Source organism: Haemaphysalis longicornis, unplaced genomic scaffold (assembly GCF_048455015.1).
Source record: "Haemaphysalis longicornis isolate Haplotype H1 unplaced genomic scaffold, Haemaphysalis longicornis Haplotype H1 scaffold_3, whole genome shotgun sequence".
In the NCBI taxonomy this organism is placed as follows: Eukaryota; Metazoa; Arthropoda; class Arachnida; order Ixodida; family Ixodidae; genus Haemaphysalis; species Haemaphysalis longicornis.
In genome coordinates this window covers 220,382,947-220,398,294 of record NW_027526335.1, presented here as the reverse complement: position 1 = coordinate 220,398,294, position 15,348 = coordinate 220,382,947, and the positions used below count along the sequence as shown (strand labels likewise).

The 15,348-nt window shown below is 50.8% G+C and overlaps 1 protein-coding gene and 13 non-coding genes across 14 annotated transcripts in view; all 14 read right to left on the bottom strand.

The window, feature by feature from the left end:
* Nucleotides 1-305: 305 nt before the first annotated feature.
* The window catches only part of LOC144175717 (uncharacterized), a 29,938-nt gene continuing 14,895 nt past the window's right edge, over nt 306-15,348 (bottom strand). Inside the window, exon 2 of the mRNA XM_077704754.1 lies at nt 306-979. Coding sequence (XP_077560880.1) covers nt 306-979 — 674 coding nt within the window. The remainder of the gene's footprint in view (nt 980-15,348) is intronic.
* Nucleotides 2,536-2,607, bottom strand: Trnad-guc (transfer RNA aspartic acid (anticodon GUC)). Its single transcript has one exon. It is a non-coding gene; the product is annotated as a tRNA-Asp (tRNA).
* On the bottom strand, nt 3,124-3,195 carry Trnad-guc (transfer RNA aspartic acid (anticodon GUC)). Its single transcript has one exon. It is a non-coding gene; the product is annotated as a tRNA-Asp (tRNA).
* Nucleotides 3,412-3,483, bottom strand: Trnad-guc (transfer RNA aspartic acid (anticodon GUC)). Its single transcript has one exon. It is a non-coding gene; the product is annotated as a tRNA-Asp (tRNA).
* Nucleotides 3,853-3,924, bottom strand: Trnad-guc (transfer RNA aspartic acid (anticodon GUC)). The gene has a single exon. It is a non-coding gene; the product is annotated as a tRNA-Asp (tRNA).
* Trnad-guc (transfer RNA aspartic acid (anticodon GUC)) lies at nt 4,147-4,218 on the bottom strand. The gene has a single exon. It is a non-coding gene; the product is annotated as a tRNA-Asp (tRNA).
* Trnad-guc (transfer RNA aspartic acid (anticodon GUC)) lies at nt 4,582-4,653 on the bottom strand. Its single transcript has one exon. It is a non-coding gene; the product is annotated as a tRNA-Asp (tRNA).
* Trnad-guc (transfer RNA aspartic acid (anticodon GUC)) lies at nt 5,163-5,234 on the bottom strand. The gene has a single exon. It is a non-coding gene; the product is annotated as a tRNA-Asp (tRNA).
* On the bottom strand, nt 5,309-5,380 carry Trnad-auc (transfer RNA aspartic acid (anticodon AUC)). The gene has a single exon. It is a non-coding gene; the product is annotated as a tRNA-Asp (tRNA).
* On the bottom strand, nt 5,603-5,674 carry Trnad-guc (transfer RNA aspartic acid (anticodon GUC)). Its single transcript has one exon. It is a non-coding gene; the product is annotated as a tRNA-Asp (tRNA).
* Nucleotides 8,925-8,996, bottom strand: Trnad-guc (transfer RNA aspartic acid (anticodon GUC)). The gene has a single exon. It is a non-coding gene; the product is annotated as a tRNA-Asp (tRNA).
* Nucleotides 10,218-10,289, bottom strand: Trnad-guc (transfer RNA aspartic acid (anticodon GUC)). The gene has a single exon. It is a non-coding gene; the product is annotated as a tRNA-Asp (tRNA).
* Nucleotides 10,359-10,430, bottom strand: Trnad-guc (transfer RNA aspartic acid (anticodon GUC)). The gene has a single exon. It is a non-coding gene; the product is annotated as a tRNA-Asp (tRNA).
* Nucleotides 10,506-10,577, bottom strand: Trnad-guc (transfer RNA aspartic acid (anticodon GUC)). The gene has a single exon. It is a non-coding gene; the product is annotated as a tRNA-Asp (tRNA).

Sequence of the window (15,348 nt, the reverse complement as noted above, 5' to 3'; positions counted from 1 at the left end):
TACATGGGCGGCTCACCTGGTACTGCCGTTTTTTCGCTGCCAGCCCTCTCACATTTATCGTGGCTACGCGTAGAGCCGTCTCTAACTTGAATGCCATGATCTAACTGCTTGCAGACGGACACACAGCGTTAACTTTCGTTTTTACGCCAAACGTAAACACATTGCCCTTTACGTGCCCACGCTCCCATAATCCCATCGCATACACTTTCACAGTCTATTGTTCGTGCCTCACTTACAAAAGGGAAGTGTTCCATCGCTGTGATGTTCGAGTACGACCAGTCCGACTGCCACACACCCGAGAAGACCTAAGGAGTCTGCGATGCCCACGGCGTCGCCGCTGACCTCCGGTCGGGCGGGATGTTTGGTTTGGGTCTCAGCGTCGCTCGTCGCCCCGTTGACGCTTTCGCTGGTGGCTCATCCAAGGCTGCGTTATCGTTGTTCTGAGACGCTCCGTCTGCGATATCTCGTTGGCGCTTGCTGACGACGCCGCTAGCTGCTGCGTCTGAAACCTCCATTGCATCGGACTTCTCGGCAGATGAAGTAGCCGCCGCCGCACTGCCCTCGTTCTTGACTGCATCAGCATTTTCGGTACCTTCTGTGGTAACTGGAGGGAGGCTCTTCTCCGCTGTCTTTCCTGCTGCATTGTCGTCGTCTATTCCTGGGTGCTGGGGTGTTGTTGACGTAGACAAGGTCACGTCACCTGCTCCGCCCGCAGCTTCCTCGGCGTCAGCCTCGTCCATTAGATGCTCGGACTTGTCCTCGCTTCCTGCTGGTCCCGTCACTCTAGCGTATGTAGGAACGCAGTCAGCTTCGACATGGCCGAAACGACGACAAAGTGAACACCGTGGAACACGGCACTCACGTCGAACGTGTCCATGCCTGTGGCACCGCAGGCAGAGTGGTGGTCTTCCGGGAACAACGACGAGGGCGTTATCCTTGGCAATACGCAGCTGGTGAGGCAGGTCGTCCGGTGTGACCCCTGGCTTGAGCTTCAGGGTGACGAGGTGCGTCGTTGACCCTTTGTTGACACATCCGGACACTCGCCACTGTTCTCGCGAAACGTCGGTTACATTGCCGTACGGAGCAAAAGATGCCCGCACCTCCCCGTCGGGAACACCGTGAAGGACCCAGTGCACTTTGAGACGCAATTCCTGGTTGCTTGGGTCGACGACCAGGCACCGACGCGCTTTCACTTTGATGTCACCAGCAGCCAGTATTTTCTTCACTCCTTCCGCACTGCTGAAGGTAACAGCCCACACGTAATTCATTTGGTACGCCCCCAAGGCGATAACCTCGGGGAGCAGTGCCAAATGCGCGAGGGTGTCCCGAAAATCTTCTACGCGATAAGGCCTCGCTCTCATATCGCCGTGCAGAAAAACAGTGTTTGAAACGTACTGACCGGTTGGCAGCTGAGGCAAAAGTACTTGGAAATCCTGCATGTTTTCTTCGTCCGAAACCCTGTTACCGCGGCCCGTCTGGGTCGCAAATACCGCCCCTTTATCGGAGCTCGACATTCACCATCCGCACGCTACGGCGACCGGAAGTTGAATCCCGACCACTAACGAGGGCAGATGAATGGGAAGAGCGGAGAGATCGCCAAACTCTACCCTACTATTACTTACAGAAAAAAGTAAAAGAAAACACTCCCCGTCGGGGAATCGAACCCCAGTCTCCCGCGTGACAGGCGGGGCTACTGGTCACTATACTAACGAGGACAGATGAATGGGAAGAGCGTAGAGGTCGCCAAACTCTACTCTACTATTTTTTACCGGAAAAAGAAAACACTCTCCGTCGGGGAATCGAACCCCGTTCTCCCGCGTGACAGGTGGGGGTACTGGCCACTATACTAACGAGGAGAGATGAATGCGAAGAGCGTAGAGGTCGCCAAACTCTACTCTACTTATATTTACCAGAAAAAGAAAAAGAAAACACTCCCCATCGGGGAATCGCACCCCGGTCTCCCGCGTGACAGGCGGGGATCCTGGCCACTATACTAACGAGGAGCGATGAATGGGAAGAGCGCAGAGATCCCCAAACTCTACCCTACTATTACTTACAGGAAAAAGTAAAAGAAAACACTCCCCGTCGGGAAATCGAACCCCGGTCTCCCGCGTGACAGGCGGGAGACCGGGGAAACTCTACACTGGCCACTATACTAACGAGGAGAGATGAATGGGAAGAGCGTAGAGGTCGCCAAACTCTACTCTACTATTATTTACCAGAAAAAGACAAAGAAAACACCCCCCCGTTAGGGAATCGAACCCCAGTCTCCCGCGTGACAGGCTGGGATACTGGCCACTATACTAACGAGGAGAGATGAATGGGAAGAGCGCAGAGATCGCCAAACTCTAGCCTACTATTACTTACAGGAAAAAGAAAAAGAAAACACTCCCCGTCGGGGAATCGAACCCCGGTCTCCCGCGTGACAGGTGGGGTTACTGGCCACTATACTAACGAGGAGCGATGAATGGGAAGAGCGGAAAGATTGCCAAACTCTACCCTACTATTACTTACAGGAAAAAGTACAAGAAAACACTCCCCATCGGGGAATCGAACCCCGGTCTCCCGCGTGACAGGCGGGGATACTGGCCACTATACTAACGAGGAGAGAAGAATGGGAAGAGCGCAGAGATCGCCAAACTCTACTCTACTATTACTTACAGGAAAAAGTAAAAGAAAACACTCCCCGTCGGGGAATCGAACCGCAGTCTCCCGCGTGACAGGCGGGGGTTCTGGCCACTATACTAACGAGGAGAGATGAATGGGAAGAGCGCAGAGATCGCCAAACTGTACCCTACTATTACTTACAGGAAAAAGTAAAAGAAAACACTGCCCGTCGGGGAATCGAACCCCGGTCTCCCGCGTGACAGGCGTCGATACTGGCCACTATACTAACGAGGAGAGATGAATGGGTAGAGCGCAGAGATCGCCAAACTCTACCCTACTATTACTTACAGGAAAAAGTAAAAGAAAACACTCCCCGTCGATGAATCGAACCCTGGTCTCCCGTGTGATGGGCGGGGATACTGGCCACTATACTAACGAGGAAAGATTAATGGGAAGAGCGCAGAGATTGCGAAACTCTACCCTACTATTACTTACCGGAAAAAGTAAAAAAAAACACTCCCCGTCGGGGAATCGAACCCCGGTCTCCCGCGTGACAGGCGGGGATACTGGCCACTATACTAACGAGGAGAGATGAATTGGAAGAGCGCAGAGATCGCCAAACTCTACCCTACTATTACTTACAGGAAAAAGTAAAAGAAAACACTCCGCGTCAGGGAATCGAACCCCAGTCTCCCGCGTGCCAGGCGGGGATACTGGCCACTATACTAACGAGGAGAGATGAATGGGAAGAGCGTAGAGGTCACCAAACTCTACTCTACTATTTTTTACCGGAAAAAGAAAACACTCCCCGTCGGGGAATCGAACCCCGGTCTCCCGCGTGACAGGCGGGGATACTGGCCACTATACTAACGAGGAGAGATGAATGGGAAGAGCGCAGAGATCGCCAAACTCTACTCTACTATTACTTACCGGAAAAAGTAAAAGAAAACACTCCCCGTCGGGTAATCGAACCCCGGGCTTCCGCGTGACAGGCGGGGATGATGGCCACTATACTAACGAGGAGAGATGAATGGGAAGAGCGCAGAGATCGGCAAACTCTACTCTACTATTACTTACAGGAAAAAGTAAAAGAAAACACTCCCCGTCTGGGAATCGAACCCCGGTCTCCCGCGTGACAGGCGAGGATACTGGCCACTATACTAACGAGGAGAGATGAATGGGAAGAGTGTAGATATCGCCAAACCCTACCCTTCTATTACTTACAGGAAAAAGTAAAAGGAAACACTCCCCGTCGGGGAATCGAACCCCGGTCTCCCGCGTGACAGGCGGGGATACTGGCCACTATACTAACGAGGAGACATGAATGGGAAGAGTGCAGAGATCGCCAAACTCTACTTTACTATTACTTACGGGAAATAGTAAAAGAAAACACTCCCCGTCGGTGAATCGAACCCCGGTCTCCCGCGTGACAGGCGGGGATACCGGCCACTATACTAACGAGGAGAGATGAATGGGAAGAGCGTAGAGGTCGCCAAACTCTACTCTACTATTACTTACCAGAAAAAGAAAAAGAAAACACTCGCCGTCGGGGAATCGAACCCCGGTCTCCCGCGTGACAGGCGGGGATACTGACCACTATACTAACGAGGAGAGATGAATGGGAAGAGCGCAGAGATCGCCAAACTCTACCCTCATATTACTTACAGGAAAAAGTAAAAGAAAACACTCCCCGTCTGGGAATCGAACCCCGGTCTCCCGCGTGACAGGCGGGGATACTGGCCACTATACTAACGAGGAGAGATGAATGGGAAGAGCGCAGAGATCGCCAAACTCTACCCTACTATTACTTACAGGAAAAAGTAAAACAAAACACCCCCCGTCCGGGAATCGAACCCCGGTCTCCCGCGTGACAAGCGGGGATACTGGCCACTATACTAACGAGGAGAGATGAATGGGAAGAGCGTAGAGGTAGCCAAACACTACTCTACTAATATTTACCGGAAAAAGAAAACACTCCCCGTCGGGGAATCGAACCCCGGTCTCCCGCGTGACAGGCGGGGATACTGGCCACTATACTAACGAGGAGAGATGAATGGGAAGAGCGCAGAGATCGCCAAACTCTACCCTACTATTACTTACAGGAAAAAGTAAAAGAAAACACTCCCCGTCGGGGAATCGAACCCCAGTCTCCCGCGTGACAGGCGGGGCTACAGGCCACTATACTAATGAGGAGAGATGAATGGGAAGAGCGTAGAGGTCGCCAAACTCTACTCTACTATTTTTTACCGGAAAAAGAAAACACTCTCCGTCGGGGAATCAAACCCCGTCTCCCGCGTGACAGGTGGGGATACTGGCCACTATACTAACGAGGAGAGATGAATGCGACGAGCGTAGAGGTCGCGAAACTCTACTCTACTTATATTTACCAGAAAAAGAAAAAGAAAACACTCCCCATCGGGGAATCGCACCCCGGTCTCCCGCGTGACAGGCGGGGATACTGGCCACTATACTAACGAGGAGAGATGAATGGGAAGAGCACAGAGATCGCCAAACTCTACCCTACTATTACTTACAGGAAAAAGTAAAAGAAAACAATTCCCATCGGGGAATCGAACCCCGGTCTCCCGCGTGACAGGCGGGGATACTCGCCACTATACTAACGAGGAGACATGAATGGGAAGAGTGCAGAGATCGCCAAACTCTACCCTACTATTACTTACAGAAAAAGTAAAAGGAAACACTCCCCGTCAGGGAATCGAACCCCGGTCTCCCGCGTGATAGGCGGGGATACTGGCCACTATACTAACGAGGAGCGATGAATGGGAAGAGCGCAGAGATCGCCAAACTCTACTTTACTATTACTTACAGGAAAAAGTAAAAGAACACACTCCCCATCGGGGAATCGAACCCCGGTCTCCCGCGTGACAGGCGGGGATACCGGCCACTATACTAACGAGGAGAGATGAATGGGAAGAGCGTAGAGGTCGCCAAACTCTACTTTACTATTACTTACAGGAAAAAGTACAAGAAAACACTCCCCATCGGGGAATCGAACCCCGGTCTCCCGCGTGACAGGCGGGGATACTGGCCACTATACTAGCGAGGAGAGATGAATGGGAAGAGCATAGAGGTCGCCAAACTCTACTCTACTATTATTTACCGGAAAATGAAAACACTCCCCGTCGGGGAATCGAACCCCGGTCACCCGCGTGACAGGCGGGGATACTGGCCACTATACTAAGGAGGAGGGATGAATGGGAAGAGCGTAGAGGTCGCCAAACTCTACTCTACTATTATTTACCGGAAAAAGAAAACACTCCCCGTCGGGGAATCGAACCCCAGTCACCCGCGTGACAGGCGGGGATAGTGGCCACTATACTAACGAGGAGAGATGAATGGGGAGAGCGTAGAGGTCGCCAAACTCTACTCTACTATTATTGACCGGAAAAAGAAAACACTCCCCGTCGGGGAATCGAACCCCGGTCTCCCGCGTGACAGGCGGGGATACTGGCCAATATACTAACGAGGAGAGGTGAAAGGGAAGAGCGTAGAGATCGCCAAACTCTACTCTACTATTACTTACCAGAAAAAGAAAAAGAAAACACTCCTCGTCGGGGAATCGAACCCCGGTCTCCCGCGTGACAGGCGGGGATACTGACCTCTATACTTTTTTTTTCTTTATTGCCTGCTTGGCGACAACACAACACGCACTGTTCAGTACACAAATTACTAGCTCCAGCCACCAATCGGCTGAAGGGAGTGGCTTAAAACATCCTAAAGTGCACTAGAAAATCCAGAATGGGTAACCACTCAGGCTCTTCCGCATCACTCGATAAACTTCTCTTATATAAGCAACGCTTTCAATGAAGTACTCTTGCACTGTGCGAGCATCCTCTTCGGCATTTTGAACCGCCATGCGAGTTTTCCACATAGAATGCAGACTAAGTGCCATGAACATATCATAGGGCACGCCTCCATTGTTGTTTACGGGCAAAAAACGGATGCCATAAGGCGTTAATGGTAAGTCTTTTTTCAGGGTTCGTTGGAGGATGTCCCAGTGAAACACCGCATCCCAACAGTCCAGAAAGATGTGCTCAATTGTTTCCAGTTTTTGGCATAGTCTACAGTTAAGTGTCCATGGGTGTACATATAGTCCTTTTTCCTGCAGCCAGGATTTTACTGGAAGCGTGCCGCTATGAAGTTTAAAGAAGAACGATTTAACAGATCAACGTACTGGCATTCGTTTCACTCTTTTTAGAACATCTTCTCCTGAACCCACTGCATATAACTGACGATAAACCGGAACAGGCAGACACACATCAATCATATCTTTGTACAAACGTTTTCGCGGTACAATACTCAAATACTCCGAGGAAAACCTAACCCTTAAAATCCTAAAAGCATCCACAACTTCCCGCAAGAACCCACGCACACGTACACATCGCATTTCAGAAGTTGAAACTACATAGTCTGGAATGACATCACGTAGTCGGGCTTGTACCACAGTACGTAGAAAGCAATCTCTCTGATCTCTCAGAAACATAAACCTAGAAACTATTTGTCGGATAAACAAATGTGCCAGTCCCAATCCACCACTTTTCTCCGAGCGAAACAAATTAGTTCGACTCATGCGCTCCCAACTTGAGCCCCACATAAACACCGCAAACACTCTGTGCAGCTTTTGTATGTTCCTTCTTGACATACAAATCGCCTGTAGGACATACCATACCTTGGCAACAGCAAACACATTACATACTGATGCACGGGCAAACATTGACAGATCCCTTCACCCCATTGTGTTAATTTCTCTCTAACTCTATCAGTTTCTCCGTCCCAGTACTCTCTAGCATCCTGGTAGTTTTCAAGGGGGATGCCCAGATACCTGGCCGGAGTTGTCGTCCAAGGCATGTTCTCGAAAAACACTGGCTTACTTTGCCAGTCACCATGCCAAAATCCTATGCACTTGTTCCAGTTAACTGCACTGGCAGACAACTCGCAAAATCGCTTTAGATCGTTCACCACCTCCCTCACACTTTTCCTATCACTACAAAAAACAGCGATGTCATCGGCATATGACAAAATTTTAACTTCACTGCAGTGCAAACGGAATCCGTCATATTTTCATTTTGAAGAATCTTTAAACAAAAGGGATCAAGATAAATCGCAAACAACAAGGGACTCAAGGGGCACCCCTGCTTCACCGACGACAGTATATCAAACCTTCGTCCCACTTTTTTGTTTACAATAACACGAGCTGAGCACTGAGTGTACGACATCTTTACACCTTCGAGGATGACGGATCCTACGTTAACGTGTTCTAACACTGAGAAAAGAATGTTATCCGCAACACGGTCAAAGGCCTTCTGCAAATCAATTTGGATCATCGCCACGTGGCCCCCTAGAGCGTCGCAACACTCTAATACACTTCTTGCGACGTGAATATTGGTAAAAATAGATCGTCCCTGAATTCCACATGTTTGATGGGTTCCAACAATTGTTTTTATTACTCCTTGCAATCTTCTAGCCAAAACCTTCATGAAAATTTTGTAATCAACATTCGTTGAGCTGATAGGCCGATACGACTCTACCGCCAACAGCTTTTCAGGATCATCAGTTTTAGGAATTAACACAATATGACTATTCCGGAACGAAGGTGGTGTTCTCTTGGATTCATACGCTTCCGTATCGACCGCTATACTAACGAGGAGATATGAATAGGAAGAGCGTAGAGATCGCAAAACTCTACTCTACTATTACTTACAGGAAAAAGTAAAAGAAAACACTCCCCGTCGGGGAATCGAACCACGGTCTCCCGCGTGACAGGCGGGGATACTGGCCACTATGCTAACGAGGGGAGATGAATGGGAAGAGCGCAGAGATCGCCAAACTATACCCTACTATTACTTACAGGAAAAGTAAAAGAAAACACTCCCCGTCGGGGAATCGAACCCCCGTCTACCGCGTGTCAGGTGGGGATACTGACCACTATACTAACGAGAAGAGATGAATGCGAAGAGCGTAGAGGTCGCCAAACTCTACTCTACTATTATTTACAGGAAAAAGAAAACACTCTCCGTCGGGGAATCGAACCCCGGTTTCCCGCGTGACAGGCGGGGATACCGGCCACTACACTAACGAGGACAGATGAATGGGAAGAGCGTAGAGGTCGCCAAACACTACTCTACTATTATTTACAGGAAAAAGAAAACACTCTCCGTCGGGGAATCGAACCCCGGTCTCCCGCGTGACAGGCGGGATACTGGCCACTAAACTAACGAGGAGAGATGAATGGGAAGAGCGTAGAGGTCGCAAAACTCTACTCTACAATTACTTACAGGAAAAAGTAAAAGAAAACACTCCCCATCGGGGAATCGAACCCCGGTCTCCCGCGTGACAGGCGGGGATACTGGCCACTATACTAACAAGGAGAGATTTTTTTTTCTTTATTGCCATATTTTGACATAGCACTTGAACCAAACAAACCAAAAACAAGATAACGATAAAAACTGCTAGCCAAAAACCTTGCTAGCAGAAAGCGGTTAAAATTGCTTCAGGTCCGTTAGCGACTCCATCACGGACAGCCACTCTGGAGGGTCAGGTTGATCCCTCCACACTTCAATCATCAATCGCATAGTATCAGCAAAATACTCTTTTGAGCGTTTGGCATCAACGTCACGATGACGGATCGCCATACGCGACTTCCAAATGCCGTGCAAAGCCACGACCATGACAAGGTCGTATGGTACCTCGTTGTCGCTCTCAATGGGCAGGAACCTGATCCCATGTGCGTCCAGAGGGAAGTCCTTTTTTAAAGTCCGCTGAAGCACGTCCCAAAAAAATATCCCATCCCAGCACTCGAGGAACACATGTTCTACCGTTTCGGGTTTCTTACACGGGTAGCATTCAACCCCCCATGGCATGTACAAACCCTTCTCTTTCTGCCACGTTTTTACAGGAAGGACACCCGCATGCAGTTTAAAAAAGAATGACTTAACCCATGGCGGTACCGCCATTCGTTTTACACGTTTGAGCACGTCCTGTCCTGGCCCTGCACGGTACATTGACCTATACAACGGCACAGGTAATGCAGTGTCAAGGAAATCACGGTACAACTTTTTCCGCGTAACATTAGATAAGTACTCTGTACTGAAACGTCCACGCAAGAACTGGGTCGCTTGAACCACTTCACGGAAGTAGCCCTTGATTACTCCGACAGAAAAGTGGGCAGACGTAACAACAAATTCAGGTAATGCCCTTGATAACTTCAGCTGACACACTGTACGCAGGAAAGGATCGTTCACATCGCGAAAGAACAAAAAACGATTGGCGACTTGCCGCAAAAACAAATGGGACAAAGAAAGCCCCCCCTGACGCACGCGCCGAAAGAGATTCGTGCGGCTCGTCCTTTCCCATGTCGATTCCCAGATCATCACTGCAAACACCCGGTGCAGGGCTTGTACATGAGAACGCGAACAGTGCAGCACCTGAAGTACGTACCACAGTTTGCTCATCAAAAATATGTTGCATACTGATGCTCTAGCAAACATGGAAAGTCCACTGCCTTTCCATACTAACGAGGAGAGATGAATGGGAAGAGCATAGAGGTCGCCAAACTCTACTCTACTATTATTTACCGGAAAATGAAAACACTCCCCGTCGGGGAATCAAACCCCGGTCACCCGCGTGACAGGCGGGGATACTGGCCACTATACTAACGAGGAGGGATGAATGGGAAGAGCGTAGAGGTCGCCAAACTCTACTCTACTATTATTTACCGGAAAAAGAAAACACTCCCCGTCGGGGAATCGAACCCCGGTCTCCCGCGTGACAGGCGGGGATACTGGCCACTATACTAACGAGGAGAGATGAATGGCAAGAGCGTAGAGATCGCCAAACTCTACTCTACAATTACTTACAGGAAAAAGTAAAAGAAAACACTCCCCATCGGGGAATCGAACCCCGGTCTCCCGCGTGACAGGCGGGGATACTGGCCACTATACTAACGAGGAGAGACGAATGGGAAGAGCATAGAGGTCGCCAAACTCTACTCTACTATTATTTACCAGAAAAAGAAAGCACTCCCCGTCGGGGAATCAAACCCCGGTCACCCGCGTGACAGGCGGGGTTACTGGCCACTATACTATCGAGGAGAGATGAATGGGAAGAGCGTAGATATCGCCAAACTCTACTCTACTATTATTTACCGGAAAAAGAAAACACTCCCCGTCGGGGAATCGAACCCCGGTCACCCGCGTTGTACAACGTTGTTGTACAACGCGGGATGTTGTACAACAGAGATGTACAACGTTCCAGACGACGCAGTGCGGGCAGCGTTTGCTCCTTACGGGAGAGTGACCGATGTGGCGAAGGAAAAGTGGCGAGTACAGGGCTGCGCCGATAAAAACTTGACGACACGCACCGTGTCATTGAAGCTGAAAGCTGGCGTCTCCATCGATGACCTTCCCCACCAACTTCGCGTCGCCAGTGACCTTGCGCTCGTCGTAGTCCCAGGTAGGCCGCCTGTCTGTCTGAGGTGCCAGAACGCCGGCCATGTTCGTCGAGAGTGCCGGGTGCCGCGCTGTTCCCGGTGCCGTCGCTTCGGGCACGATGAGAGTGCGTGTGTGAAAACATACGCCAGTGTCGCCGGTCCCGTAGGCGGCAACGATATTTCGGAACATCTCATGGACGAAGTGGATGCCGAAGAAGCCGCTAACGGTGGAGGCGTGGAGGTGGTAACCGTGGCGGCTGATGCGACGGGCAATACTGCAAATGGCGATTCCGATGGAAAAGCCTCTAGTGCGGTGCACGGGCAGGAGACTGTACCAACAGCTGAGGTGTCTGGGCACAACAGTGTTGTTAAGGGAAAACCTGCCGTCCAATCCGAGGAGAAGGCAATGGTCACAGGTGCTTGTGAGGGTATAAAAGTGCAACCTGTGTCCCCGGTCCCCTCTCCTGAGGAAGAGATAGCGGAAGACATGGACACCACCAGCACGCTACCGAAGCGGCAGCGTGAGGACCGCGACGACCAGACCAGTACTGGACTTTCTGCTAACCCGGATGAGCCGCCTCCTAAAGCGGCTCCCACCCGTCGCTCGCCGTACCGCAAAAAGCCCATTACGGCGGCGAGCAAGAACCCGGCGGCAACAGAACCCACGTGAACGTTGACTCACGGACGGAAGCAGTTGCGGCGACACGAAAGACGGTTCGACCCACGTTGAGAAGGAGAATGTGCTGTGTGTGTGATTCATGCCCCTTCCTCCTTCCCACCCCCTCCTTTCTTCCCCAGCATTGCATTGACACTCCTTTGTACTCAATCACTGGCTGGAAATTGTGTATGTACTGTGAAGTTCATTTGTTCTTGCTTGTAAATGACAACTGCGACAGAAACAGTATTACGCATTGGTACCCTTAATGTACGAGGGCTGTCTGCAAAACGGAGACAGTATCAACTTAGTCGCCTGTTCATGGAACACGAACTTGATGTTATAGCTGTACAAGAGACTAAGATTGAGGGTCAAGAACAAACTGACCGGATGGTACAACCCTTTTCAGCAAGCTACAATGTATGCGTGTCTCATGCCAATGGCCATTCGGGGGGATGTGCAATTTTCCTTCGTAAAACGGTGGGAATCGTAGAGGAGACAGTTGTTGTTTGCGAAACGGGCCGCTTTGTTGTTTGCGATTTTTCATATCTAAATCAGCAGTGGCGTGTAATGTGTGTGTATGCACCGATCGACGAAAATGAGCAAAGGTATTTTTAAATGCATAGCATTTCAGTAACGCACAATGTCACGCGGCGTTGGCGCGCCTTGTCGAAGTCCGCAGGCGCGCCTTGTCGTAGTCCGCAGCCAGTCCACTACACTATAAAAGAGATAACAGTTTCCTGCGCCCGGTTCCGAACCCGTGACGCCGCGGGCGGAACGCAAGGTGCCCGGCGCACTACCGACTGAGCCACGAAACCGACACAGACTTCGATGCACCGAACGCGCGTTATATCCTTCACTCATTTCTGGTTTGTTTCGAAAGCGCCACAAGTTGTCCCGCGCCTCCGAAAGATGGCGACACGGGTCCCGCGATCGAGAGATACGACTTGCCGGTGCACCCCCTCGGAAATGCTGTGCATTTTATCGTCCCCCTCACGAGGGGGATGTTTTTTGCCAAGCAGTAATCCCCTGATTGCGGTGTGTCGGATCCCCGTGGAGTGTTCAATCGCCAGTGAGTGATACGTTCCGTGCTCCTTGGCCAGCCAGGCGTTCGAAGACGACGACGTAAATGTGTGGGTCCCCCGCTCGCGGGCCAGACTGATTCAGCCATCTTCGCTGAGACTCGCCGTGCTGCCTATATTCTTCGGTGTAGCGCTACGCCTAATAAACAGGCGCACCGCCATCCTGCAACTGTCTACACCTCCGTCAACAATATCCTACCTTCAGGCAACCGATCGTTAGGATTTCTAAAACGTCACCTACGTCATTCACCGTATCACGTGCGTCTTGTGGCCTACCAGTCGCTAATCCGGTCGAAACTTGAATACGCATCACCCATCTGGAGCCCTTACCAAGTTTATCTCATCAACGCTATCGAAGCAGTGCAATATCGCGCCGCTCGCTTCATTCATTCTTTTTTAATCAAACTTGCGATCTGCTAAACAGCTCCGCTGTTAATAACATCGTTATAACGTCTTATAATGAATATTTTCTTGGGAATACCTGCTCGCTGTGAAGCCGCGAAAATTATACTGGGACCTAGTTGCTCAGACACTGCCACCACCCCTGTACCGTCAGTCACCGGTCCCTCAGGGTGGAGGAGATGTGCTCAAGCGAGTCAGGCAATCCTCCATCCCAATCGGCACAAAAGATTTTTTTTTAAGTGCGAATGCACTTTATAAGCGACCCTGAATTCCGGCGACCGCCGTCCGTCCACATAGCAACAGCTGCGGGTGCGCGCGCTCCTCGTCTTCCTTGGCAACGGGGGGAGATGGGCGCGAGCTGCCTGGCCGCTGACATGGCACATACCCACGTGGGGGATTGGCCAGGAATCTCCTCGTCTTCTTTGGCAACGGGGGGAGATGGGCGCGCGCTGCCTGGCCGCTGACATGGCACATACCCACGTGGGGGATTGGCCAGGAATCGGGCGTGAGAAGGGCTAATGCACCCGCTTAAAGGAGTACTGACACGAAATTTCAAAGCTGAGATCCGCTCTAGCAATCAAGTACAACGACAACACAAATAGGTGTCTGTGCATGGCACATACCCACGTGGGGGATTGGCCAGGAATCGGGCGTGAGAAGGGCTAATGCACCCGCTTAAAGGAGTACTGACACGAAATTTCAAAGCTGAGATCCGCTCTAGCAATCAAGTACAACGACAACACAAATAGGTGGCTGTGAATAAATGCATCTTTCTTTCTTTGTAGTTGTGTGTGTGTGTGTGATCTCTCTTTCGCGAACATTACCGAACCGTGCAAATTCAACTCGTGCATTCGCACTTTCACATTCTTCCCGTCGGGGAAATGCGGGGAAATTTTTTTCGTTTCCACGCGGCAGTGTTGCCAGTCATGGCGCGTCAGCAGGAGCGGGGCTTCTTCCTCCCCTGGGGATGGGGCGCCCGGTGCCTCCTGTGTGACAAACCGGAAACCGCAGAACATACATTCCTTGACTGCAACACGGCGATGTATTTCTGGCACGAAATACAATCGTGCTTCAGAACACCGTGGAACGTCACTTGGCCGGGCCTCAAGTTCCTGTGCATGGACACAGATCGAGCACCCCGCTATCCGTGATTGTGTCCTAGCCATCGGACTTCACTCCCTCTGGAAAGCGAGGGTTGATGCAGTGGAGTGCGCCCTCCACCCACAACCCGCATGGCGACACTTTCTGCGGGAAGTCCAATGTACGGTTAGCGCATTGGGCACATCTATCTGACTGCGACCTGGAACTGCGAAGGAAGCTCGCCCGAGGCAGCCATGCGCTGAAGCGCTACAAAACAAATGAGGAAAGGCGCAGGCAGGCAAACGTCTAAGCCATTCATAAAAAAAAGGGGGGGGGGGAGCTGGAGCGTTTAACGGGCCAGCGTATCTACGTTGACCAGGTCCTCCTTTGAGGTACAACAGAGATAGCGCCAGCCAATAGGACGCACACAATTCCTTCAGCCTTTGTTTTTGTAGAGCCTGTGTTGCTTTTCTCATTGTCCTTCTCTTTTTTTTTCGTGTCTCTTTGCCCTTTTTTTCTTCTCCTGGTTTCACGTTCGTTGTCATCTTACCCCCCAAACATGTAACCAACACATCCACTGTCAGAGCTGCTCCTGAATAATGTGTAACACTCGGCAGATGTGTATATTTGTGTGTAAATAAAGTTATTGTTTAATAAAAAAAAGCTCGCACGTGGTCGAGTGGTCTAGAGCGCTAGGTAAGTCATTGCGAGTGTTTTGCAAGTCAAGAGTTCGAATATCCGCGGGTACATTTTTTTTATATATATAAGTTAACTTTTTCGTTCTCCGCCGATGTTTTCTGTGCTGAGTTCACATTTTTTTGGGCCGCAACGTTCATTGCTCCACGAACTAGTTCACAGAACGCGCGCAGGCTGACACTGGCGCGCTAGCGAGTTCGCGTTGGCGTGCTGTTGCCATAAGCACCGACTGCTTGCGGGCAGTGGGCACAGGCCAGAATCAACAGACCCTTGGCCTGTTGCGAACACGCTTTTTACGATACAGGCATGAGTGAGGCAAGCTCTAAATGAGTGAGGTAAGCTTTAATTTGAGCGTCTGCGGGGACGCGGAGGGCGTT